This window comes from Protopterus annectens, chromosome 5.part0, assembly GCF_019279795.1.
Source record: "Protopterus annectens isolate FY-2018-M chromosome 5.part0, PAN1.0, whole genome shotgun sequence".
In the NCBI taxonomy this organism is placed as follows: Eukaryota; Metazoa; Chordata; order Ceratodontiformes; family Protopteridae; genus Protopterus; species Protopterus annectens.
Window position 1 is genome coordinate 458,544,546 of NC_056735.1, and position 12,137 is coordinate 458,556,682.

At 40.9% G+C, this 12,137-nt stretch overlaps 1 protein-coding gene across 11 annotated transcripts in view; it reads right to left on the reverse strand.

The window, feature by feature from the left end:
- DMD (dystrophin) overlaps window positions 1–12,137 on the reverse strand; it is a 9,298,038-nt gene that overhangs the window by 69,997 nt on the left and 9,215,904 nt on the right. For all 11 annotated transcript variants that reach the window (XM_044072398.1, XM_044072396.1, XM_044072400.1 and 8 more), the window contains one exon: window positions 6,148–6,391. In XM_044072398.1, coding sequence (XP_043928333.1) covers window positions 6,148–6,391 — 244 coding nt within the window. The remainder of the gene's footprint in view (window positions 1–6,147; window positions 6,392–12,137) is intronic.

The following is a 12,137-nucleotide window of genomic DNA, read 5'->3' on the forward strand; positions in this document are numbered from 1 at the left end:
GCATGGGCTGGAGCAGAGGTCTGGCGTAATGCAAGGAAAGCATTAAGTAGGCCTTGAGTAAAAGCCTACCAGTCTGAAGGTACAGACATCAGAGAAGGAGGAATATGCTTTGGCTTTTGGTTCTTCTTTTTGTGGGCCTCCGACATGGATGTGTCTGAGATGCAATGCAGGGATGGAGGGCCGGATGCCTGACAGCACTCCAGAAGGTCTGAGATAGCATTTTTGCGGACAAACAATTTGGGAAATAATAAGCCTAGGTCCCCCCCAGCACCCAAGTCGGATGCCTGCGACTCCCACTGGGACATACCGGTGGCTTTTTTGACGGCTTCCGCCTGGGCACCCGTCAATGGAAGATACACAGATTCCAACTTGGACTCCAGGCCTTCACTAGCCTTGAGAGGTACTGCCAGAATAGAGAGTGCAGTTGCTGGATCAGGCTGTGATTTTTTTGGCCTTTTTAATGGGCGGCTCTTTCAAGGGTCCCAGCGTCAGTTCCATATCTTTAGTTAAACATTTTAAGCGCTGGTTGTATAAGTATAACTGTAATGCGGCACGACGACTCCTGAGGGTTTTGGGGACAAAGGCCTGACAGATTTCACAAGTGGTGTGGTCGTGGTCTTGGCCAAGACAGAATAGGCAGAGCTCATGCGAGTCTTTATGTGGAGTCTGCCTTCTACACCGACACTTGCCCTTTCTACCTGACATGAACCCAAAACACAGTAGCAAAAGAATCAAAAGCCTCTATGAGGTACTTATCTGAGAATGAACAGCAAGAATTCACTTCTACAAGCAAGCGATGACTGCAACTGACAGTAACACAGGCGGCAGAAACGTTCTGAGGTAGGTGTGTGCTGATGTCCATTTTGTACCCGACATCTGTTTATGGTCGAAGTTGGCTAAAAGATGTGGGACGTCACACGTACCTTCACAGTAGCAACTATTTTTTGTAAACTGGCCGGCCATACGAATCACCCAGAGGCAGACTCCCACATATCATGAATGCAGCAGCATATGAACATAAGGACATGTGTCCCAGCCAGCAACTTTGATATATATATATATATATATATATATATATATATATATATATATATATATTTGCGTGTGTGTGTATGTATGTATATATATATATATATATATATATATATATATATATATATATATATATATATATATCTATATATCTATATATCTATATATATATATATATATATATATAGATTTATACTAGGCTAACTACTACCAGGGTCTTTACAAGTATAACCAGGCAACCCAACCCAGTTTTGTCCCAGAGTTCCCTGGATGCCTATATGGTGGGGTATATTAGCAAGGAGGCAGCTAAAGGTTACATGGGGGAGTATGTTCGTTGGGGATTAACCTACTTACTGTTGACCTCTGTCCATAACAGAGAGAGATGGGGGTCAGGCTGGAGGTTAATTTGAGATTTCCCACTCAATGATCAAGGTTTCTTTTGAATAGGGTCATGGATGAATTATGCTTCACATGGATGGGGAGCTTATTCCATAGCACAGGGATCCTTTGAGACACATATTGGTCCCTCCAGCATGTTCTATTTATGTTTCAAACAAAGTTCACGTTCTTGGATCTAGTGTTTCTGGTGCTGTTTTGTGGATCTGCAAGAGAACCATCAGAGTTGAATCTGAGGAAGCAAAACAGGCTAATCATAGATCGCCCCTCAGTAACCTGCATGAGACTTGCTGACTACAGAGATAGGACCTTAAGGCGATCTGTTTAGGATAGGGTATTCATACCCCAGATTCACCTGGTGAGGAACCTCTGAGGACGTCCAACTGTTGCAAGTACCTAGTTAGGTACATGCTAAACTGGGCAGTGTAGTCAATGATTTCTAAGATAAGTGCTGAGTAGAGTGGTACTATAACTTCCTCAGACCTGGATGCTATACCCTTGCTTATGAATTGGGCAAAAGAGAATATTTTTTTTTTAATCTCTTGGCTACATGTTCGTTAAATGCCAGACTTCCGTCTACATATGTTCCCAGATCCCTAACTGTTGGGGCAATCTTAGGGGTGTTTTATTGATGCAATAATTAGCTTGGGTGGACAATACTCCAAAGTGCACTATAATGCATTTCTTTGCACTGAGTCTTAATCCATGACTTTCACACCAGTTCTGTGCTTCTGTGGACCATCATTATGGCCATCTGACAAGCATGAGTAATCTGTATGTTGGCATACAAATATTACAGAACCAAACGCATGCTGCAGAAAAGTAACAAAAAACACAGATTCTACAACGTGACCTCAAAGCTACTAGTTCACTGCAGGTTTCATCTGGTGTGGCAGTACAACAAAAAAGTGGTTAGATCTATACCAATGACATCAGCAAAAAGTGATCAGATTAGAGGGCGGGCACCAGCTACGGCACTGCATGGAGAGCACCTGCATAGGAAAAGCACAGAAGCATTAAACCTGATAGCATACAATGGAGCTGTGTGCATGCATGCACGCGCGCTGGTGTGTGTGTGTGCGTGTGTGTGTGTGTGTGTGTGTGTGTGTGTGTGTGTGTGTGTGTGCGCGCACATGTGTGCGAGCTCGTGTGTGTCTCTGTGTTTGTGTGTGTGTTTGAGTGTGCACGAGCGTGCACACGCATTTGTGTATTTCTATTTAGGAAATGTGAAAAAAAGCTCATCTTGCAGTTGTAACAGAGCACTGGATCAGCATGCTACAGGATGCAGTGGGACAAAGACTAAAGGTAATAACCTAGGATACAGAGCTATTAGTCATCGGAGAGAGTAAGCTGTGAAGAATCATCTTTGACAACAACAAGAAAAGAGCTGAACAAGGTATGGCAACAATAGTTTGCCTGCTTTGCATTTACTCTACAGAAAACCATTTGCACAGTAGAACAAATGCAAAATAATGAATCACAGGTTCATAGGTAGGTACTAGGCTATCGGCCCTAGGGCCCATACAAGCCTAGCCAAAAAATGTACCCTGGCTTTCGCCACCCAAGAAAATTATTTTCCTGTGCCCCTGTCGAGCAGAGCCACAGAAGTGATCCCCATGATGAATTTCCCATTTCCCATCCAATCATCAAGATTTTTCTTGAAGAGTCCTAATGAGGAGGTCTGTTTGACATACATAGGTAGTCTGTTCCAGAGTATGGGAAGTCTCTGGGGTAGGAATCTATCCCTCTAGCATGTTCTGTTTATTGTGGTGACAAGGTTAAGGTCCCTAGAGCGTGTAGCTCGGAGGGATTGGGATTTCTTTAAGTGGAGCATGTCCAACAGCTCTGGGTTTGACATAGCTTTGTATGTTAGGCAGAGATCGCCCCTGAGTAGGCAATATGCGATGGAGTACAGCTGTAGTTTTTTTGAGACGGTCTACATAGGGCATCTGTTTGAGGCCAGTAATCCTCTTTGTGAGGTATTTCTGTGGTCTTTCCAGTTGTTGTAGAGGTCTTGTGAGGTACATACCAAAAGGGGCGTTGTACTCTATAATGGGTCTAATGAGTGATGAGTAGAGGGGAACAATGACCTCTTTTTTTCTGGATGAGAATCCTTTTGTGATGAGATGAGCCACGTAGAAGGATTTCCTGACCACTGTGGCGATGTGATTATCAAAGGAGAGACTACTGTCCACCTGTGTCCCAAGGTCTCATCACATTTTCGGCATTAACTCATTACATCTGAGTGACGCCTCCAGGTGCATCTGCAGTTACCTCCTACTGCTCCTCTAGGCGTCAAATATTGCTTGTTCATACTTGCATTAATAATTCCAAAACCATGCCTGTACAAGGTATCAGAATATTTTATCTTGAAGCATACATGATGGCAAACACAATTGTATTGAAATTTGACCTATGTCAATGAGTATTTGTTAGAATTGTAAGGTGATAACTTTATTTTTTAAAGCCTCAAGTCACGCCCACTAGGAGTTAAAGGTGCACAATCAAAAGAGCTGTACTGGAGGGAATGAGTAGACTACCAGCTACGTGGTAGTTCATGGGTACAGAGTTTTTACCAAAGGGGATGACAATACACTTTTTGGCATTGAGCTTCAGGCCATGGCTTTGACACCAGGTATCTGTCTCAGTGAGGCCCCTTTGTAGTTTGTCCACATCATTAGGAGTTTCGATTGGCTAGCTGCCCTTGCAGGCCATTTTTAGTCTAGCCAATTTCCCTTTTTCGTCTTGAAATAATCTATACCATTTGATTATAGAATGGCCTCATCCATCCCATGGTCAATAATTATATATGACCACTAAAAAGAACAACTGGGATCATATCATAGATAACCTGAGGGGACTCATGCATAGGATAAGGCATTTAGGAGCTGCCTCTGTCTATTAAGTAGTACAGGGGGGCAGTCCTGGGGTACATTTTCTGTTTCCCATCCACAGAGATAAACTGCACTTGAAAGTAAACATGAATGAACTTTGTTTTATGTGGATGGAGAGCCTGTTCCACTGCAGAGGTATCCTCTAATAGATATGCCTGTCCCTCCAAACCATTCAGTTGATGATGTAGATGAACCAACAATAAAGGTTGTTGCTGTATGACCAGTACAAAACCATAAACCAATGTGGGCCCACATAGTCTGATTACTTTTAATAAAATATTATTTTAGGCACTTCAAGTGACTGTTATTATCAAAGAAGATGAAAATTATGCCTTTTACAGTTTTGGACTACATGAATCCACATTGTTTTATGATGTTACAGAAGAGGTTTAGCTCCCTAGACTGAGTATTTCTGATACCACAGGACTAACTGATGTGCAACAACTCCATCAGTATTGGGGTGGAGGATGCCTTGTATGCCAGACAAAGGTCATCTCTTAGCAGTCTGTAGGATACCAAGTATAGTGATGGGGCTTTGAGTCGGTCCATGTAGGATATGTTGTTTAGGCCTTACATTCTTTTAGTAAGGTATCTCCGTGGGCATTCCAGTTATTGCATGTGTCTGGACACATACATGCCAAAGGGGGCGTTATATTCAACGATTGGCCTAATGAGTGCCAAGTAAACAGGGGCAATGACATTCTTTGATCTAGGCACAATCCCTTTGTTTACAAGCTGTGCAGTATAGGAGGGCTTCTTGCAAGAACAGAAACATTTTGGTCAAGAATTAGATCACTGTTCACATAAGTTCCCAAATCCTGAACAACTGGGCCAACTCTTTGAAGGTGTATTGTGAATGTGGTAATTCCCTGGGGTAGATATCTTCCCAAAGGATACACTAATGCATTTTTGGCATTTAGCTTCAGTTCATAACTTTGGCAGCAATTATGTATTGGAGACAATCATCATGAAATAGTAAGCCAATGATTGGTAAGAACTAGCTGTGCCATCATAATGGTACAGAGAGACACAGCACAGCAAGCAATGAGAACATTAACAGCAGGAGAAATGTAATTAAAAAATGGAACAAGACCACAGTCCTGTATGTGAAAATTGGTAATCTCTTCCTTTATTTGGAAAGTGGTGTCCTTTACCCTTTAGCAGTGCAGTTACTTTTGTAACTGCTCAAGCATGTACTTGCAAGGCACTTATTCGTAAATTATATCAAACATTTTCAAACATAGCCGAAATGTTGATCTGTTACTATTCTGCAGCTCTGATTCCTCATTGTACAAGATACACAATGCACATCTTACTATATTCTGCAGCTCTGATTCCTCATTGTACAAGATACACAATGCACATCTTACTATATGCATTATACTAATTAAAATAACTCACAGGGTTTTCATAAAACAATTCTCTATGTCGTTCAAGAGCACCAGTGATTGGCAGATTACACAACACACTTGATATCAACATCAAAGGATACTTCTGGGGAAGACAAGCTAGCTTCTAAAATTTGAAAACAGCAGTTACTTACAAGAGTTAATTTTCAATGAACATATTTTCTAGAAAACATTCACTAGAATTGTGAGGACGGCTTCTGATATTTGGCAACAATGGTACTTTTAACAAGACATATTTTCCACTATGCATTCATTTTGTGCCATACTCCATCTCTGTACAAGATGTACAGATAAGATTAGTTCAGGTAATATAATTAAAAAAAGTATGTAAGTTTTTTAATGACACAGCACTGGTTCTTGAATATATCAGTGAACTGATCACTAACTGAGGAAACAAAATTGCATTTAGGCCTCACCTGCTCCAATAGCTGCCTTAGTCTGTGCAATTGTGACTCAAGCTGCTTATTGTGATCTTCTAAGATCTGCATTCTGGCTTCCAGGCGGCCTTTGTGCTGGCGGAGGAGCTTGGCTTCAGCAATCAACTCTGCATCCCTTGGGCTTTGAGGTGAGATGGGCACCATCTCTGGAGGGGACGGCAGTGGTGACAGCCCTTTGTTATCGTGCTGCTCTTTCAACCGATCATACTCCCTCTGTAGGTTCCTGTTAGAAGATGCAAACCATTACACTAATGCAAACTTCCCAGAACATGACCTTAATTCAGTCATTCTTTTTACACACATCTCTGAATAAAATGTTTAATCTGTGACCTACTATGTTCACTTATTAAAATCGTCATGCTTATACTGTCAGGGCAACATTCTTAGATATGCCCAACACTCTGTTCCCCTGTGCTGTCATTAGAGAACATTATAGCCCCATCAATCCACAAGAAAACACAGTAACTGACAAGGGCAAAGAATTATAAGTTTGTAAACTGGATTACAGAAAGATTTATTTGCCGTCATGGTAACAACTACAGCACAGGTTCATAGGTTCATATATTAGTACTAGGCTAACTACCTTTGTGGGCCATTTTAAGCCTAGCCATTTACTCCACGTGAGAATCAAACCTTGCACCTTGTGTCCTTAAGGTAACCTTAACAATTATGCCAACCTCCCACCTCCATACAGGGAGGCAGAGAGAGTCAGAATAAGACATCCACTTCAAAGGACCATCTTAAAGACCACTTAATTCAGTGAGATCTTGCGTATCTGTCATACATTATTTTACAGATCCTGCTGCAATGGCTAAAATACTTGAGTACAATACCAAGCTGTACGCCCAAAGCAAACACACAAGAGGCACAAAAACTCAAAAGGGAGAAGTGAGAAGAATTCAAGGCAGACATATATATTTTTTTAATCTTCAAAGTGTAGACCTTTTTTTTGCTTCACGACTTGAGGCTGAGGGTGTGGCAGTTCAGGGAACTGCAGAGGATGCTAGATGAGTTAGCTACGGTACTGATCAGATGATTAAGACATAGTACTCAGCAAAGCCCTGAAGAAATGCATATGAGTCTTACCCTAAATATACTGTTAATATACCTGCAAATAAATTTAATTTACACCAGAAACTAAAGCCATAGTTAGGGTAGGACAAATGGGGGGGGGGGCTGCCCCATATGCACAATCAACACTAAAGAAGACTTGCCAATTGCTCCTTGCAAGTCAGTGATGTAATCACTTTTCTTGGATACCTGGGCATGGCAACAGTATCTGTAGTGATTTAAACAACTGTTTTTGAGAGTGCAATCATTTAAATTATCAGCTTGCAGTATATATGTGTGTGTGTGTGTGTGTGTGTGTGTGTGTGTGTGTGTGTGTGTGTGTGTGTGTGTGTGTGTGTGTGTGTGTGTGTGTTAAGGACTGTAGCAAGAAGGTAGTATATCTCTTGGCTATAGCTTTTGGAAGGTGTTTCAGACACATACAGAGCTATTAAGTAGAAGCATAACAGTTCTTTGCCCGGAGGACTATTTTTTGGTCTTTATCCCTGCAACTCTGATCTGGGGTTGCCAATTTGTGTGCGTGGGAGGAATGTTCAAGGCACATCAGTTGCCTTAGCTACAGCTCTACTAGAAAGAGTTATTTAATTGTCGAAAATTCTTGAATCCCTTCCACTTTCCAAAGATAAAAATGTCATCTCTACAGGCCTCCATAATATAACTGGCTGCATAACTAAGAGCACCAAACATACCCTTTTTGAACCCCCTTAAAAAACGAACAATGTAAGAATAGCTATGAGGTATGTTTCTGAGTTATGGAAAATGGCTACTTTTATGCTCATGTACAAAAAGGGTACCTACCTCAGATCGCAAGAATTACCCACTTATCTACCTAATAAATGTAATTTGCAAAGCCATACAATGTATTAATTTGTACAAGATTTCATAAGCTCTGATGTAAAAAAAATGCCAATGTTTTAGACACGCAACAATAAGGCTTTGTCAAAAGTAGACCATGTCTAATTAATTTAGCAAACTTATTGAGAAAGTCACTGAAGCTGTAGATAATAGCTATGCAGCTCCTACTATGTACCTGCATTTATCTGAGACCTTTGACACTATTCCCCAGGTTTGTAGTCCAAATAAACGTAAAAGCTTATCTAAAGACAGAGAGTAAACTGGCTTTTTAATTTCTCCATGACTTTTGGGTTTCTTATACCATGATGTAAATGGACCCCATTCCTAAGTGAAAGCATGACTGAAATACATGAAAGACAAACGTGCTCTTCACAGCACTTGCAATGTGCCCAGAAGTGACTCCTGTAATTTTTACAGAGTTACACATACATACCTGAATACAACTGTAACTTCTTTTTTTATGAGACCTATTGCTTCTACTACTATTGAAACTGTCAGGGTATTCTTCTTCCACATTGTCCTTGCTTCTGCCTGCAAATGCTGGTATTTTATGACTTTGTGTCTTTCTGTAGATAAGACACAGTAATCAATGGGTGTTGCAATTTCAGTGATCAATACTACTTCTTTTAGGTTCATAGGTCGGTACTAGGCTATCGGCCCAAGGGCCTACGTAAGCCTAGCCAACAATGTTCCCTGGCTTATGCCACCCAAGAAAGCTATTTTCCTGTGCCACTGTTGAGCAGAGACACAGAAGTGATCCCCGGGGTGTATTTCCTATTTCTCATCCACTCATCAAGATTTTTCTTAAAGAGTGCTAATGAAGAACTTTGCTTGACATAGATGGGTAGCCTGTTCCAGCGTATGGGAAGTCTCTGGGACAGGAATCTATCCCTCCAGCATGTCCTGTTTATTGTGGTGACAAGGTTTAGGTCCCTACAGCATGTAGCTCAGAGGTATTGGGATTTCTTTAGGCGTAGCATGTCCAACAGCTCTGGGTTTGACATAGCTTTATATATTAGGCAGAGATCACCTCGGAGTAGGCGATATGCTACAGAATAAAGCTGGAGTTTTTTGAGGCAGTCAGTGTAGGGCATTTATTTGAGGCCCATAATCCTCTTTGTGAGGTACTTCTGTGGCCTTTCCAGCTGCTGCAGATGTCTTGTGATGTACATTCCAAAAGGGGCGTTGTACTCTATAATGGGTCTAATGAGTGTCGAGTAGAGGGGAATAATGACCTCTTTTTTCCAGGATGAGAACTCTTTTATGATGAGGTGTGCCATGTAGAAGGACTTCCTGACTACTGTAGTGATGTGACTATCAAAGGAGAGATTACTGTCCACCTGGGTCCCAAGGTCTCTTATCACACATTCGGTGTTAAGTAGATTGCTGCCTATGTGGTAGTTCATGGGTGCAGAGTTTATACCAAAGGGGATGACACTGCACGTTTTGGCACTGAGCTTGAGGCCATGATTCTGACACCAGACATCTGTCTCAGCGAGGCCCTTCTGTAGGATGTCCACATCATTTGGGGACTTGACTATTGTCTTCTTTTCCTGGACTACTATATCTGGTCTTCTCGCATCTGTTTTTTGAACTGTTGGTAATGGGTCATCCTAATAATTTTCTATAATGCTTTGTGCCTCATGTTTCCAGTGCTTCTCGGGCACTTCAATATTATAGTGTATGCACAATCACCAATGCAACAGTCTTGTCAAATTATTATGCTTTTCAGTATACAGGCCTTCTGCCATTACTGTATCACACCCAGCAACAATGTATGTGACTGTTTTCAATTCTGTTTTACAAACCTGCATTTGTCTGTTTCTCCAACATGTTTAATGGACCTTGTAAACCAACGTGTACATAGTACACTATCTTGGGCCACCAATATTACCTTTCTTCTATTGGTTTAAATTCACCTGTCCTTAACCACTCCTGCATTAAATCCTGATCTACATGAGATTGTTCCGGGAGGTTTCTGTACATGCAACTATACTTATGCATTTTCCACATTTCTTGCCTTCTGATCCTTCACCTTATATTCTTTTTATTTTTTGGCACATTCAGTTGCTGTCTGATTTTCTTCTACTTCTGGTTTGATTTCCATTCCTGCTTGACACTGATATGCCTCTGTTAAACTAAGCAGGGAAGTCATCTTAGACTTATTCTTCAAATGTTTTCAAATTTTCACTATGTTTGTATCTTGTGAGGTCAGCAAATAAGTATGCAGTCCTGCAATTGCAGAGCTATACATGTAATCAGTTTCAAGGAGGCCCACATTGCCTTCAGAATGGGGAATATGTAATCATGGTATACACTGGATGATAGATGGAACCCATGTGGTTAAAGTAGCAGGTGTCACTCCAGAAATCAAAAAGGTGGTTATAAATATTCCTCAGGGCTCAGTACTGGGATCCTTCTGTTCAGTATCTACTTGTTGGATTTCTGAACCACTAACCCAGCTATATCACTAGCTAAATCTGCCAGTCACTTCAAGCTGGGTGCTGTCACTCAGCAGCTGATACCAGTAATGCCTAAACCATACAAATCAATGGGCTATGAGTAAATGAGGGTAAGTTAAATGACCGGCGTGGCTCTGTCACTTTTGGTAAGAAACACCTGACAGCTTACATTGCAGACGGCACTCCACATCAGAATGACATGGTCAGCAGATATACTTACACCCTTGCAGGCAATATGTTAACTACCATGTAACAAAAGTGGTCAGCAAATCCTTCTGTCTAGCCTAGTAAATAAGTAAAGGTATCTCATCCAAGTCAAAAAATGTTATCTGTACTCTATACTCTACCCTGATTAGACAATCTATAGAATACAGTGCCCCTTTTTATATGCATATATCCAAACACATCATACATCTACAAAGAACTCAGAGATTCATACCTAAAATGATCACAAAGAACTTAAGTTACTAAGGCTGAAACTCCATCTTGTACAGAATCCTGTGGGATGATTTATGTCTAGCATTCTGTGTTAATACCTCAACTCTCCTTGAGGGACAAATTTATTACTCAGTGCTTCATACATCTTTGGAAAACGTTACACAAAGAAAACAGAGTGATACCCTCACCTGCATAAAAAAAAGAGTGACGCCTCCTCTTACTTTAAGGTAAACCTTGACAATTAGCTGGCCACATACGTATTCCCTGTCTTGATTTGTTTTATTCCCTCATGAAAGCAGGAAGTGCCCCATGAGGGTGGGTGCTAAGGACTAACTCTACCTTATATACTCTATGAATCTTTAAATCTATAAATGTGGGCAGTGGCCAGCAGTTATTTTCTTTCTTTTTCTGATCAAAGTAAATGGACCTGGACAGCCAACCCATGCCTTACTGTTATGCAGTCTAACTGTCTGCAATCAGTTTCTGAGTTGGCAATCTCTTGCCACATACTACTATGACTAAAGACTACGAGGAATTCTGCAGTCTAAGTGTCTATAATTGGTTGCCCTCAGTAAATGAACACATTGCTTTCACAGCAACCTCTAGTCAAGCAATCATTTGACTACACACTGCTGAGAGTTGAGCTCTGGATCGTCAAAGATGTTTTTTGCTTTGTAGATATGAGTTTTAATATTAATATATTTTGAATTCTGTCAGGAAATCAAATAAAACTGCAGGCAATGTAACAGTAGACACTGTCCACAGCAGAATAAACATGTTTTTTTTTTTTTTAATATACTTTTATTATGGGTAACTGGGGAGGGGGGGTGGGGGGGGGGTCCCTGCATGCCTCTCAATTTCCTATCTCAAAATTTCCAGACAGCCAAAAACAATGCTTGGGTGGTGTACAAAATCAGTGACAATTATAAATACTACTCTGGTTCACTTAAAAGTTTATTAGAACAACAGACTTTGCAGCAGCATACATTTTCTGAACAAGAGGAAGCATGAAAGTCCCATTTCTAGCATTACTGACCAGTATGTAATTCTCAGGGATTTGACAGGAAATCCGAGATAGGGCAGAAAAATATGAGGCAAAATTGGAGACATTCTGCAAAATCAGGTTAGGTAGAGATGTATGGTCCC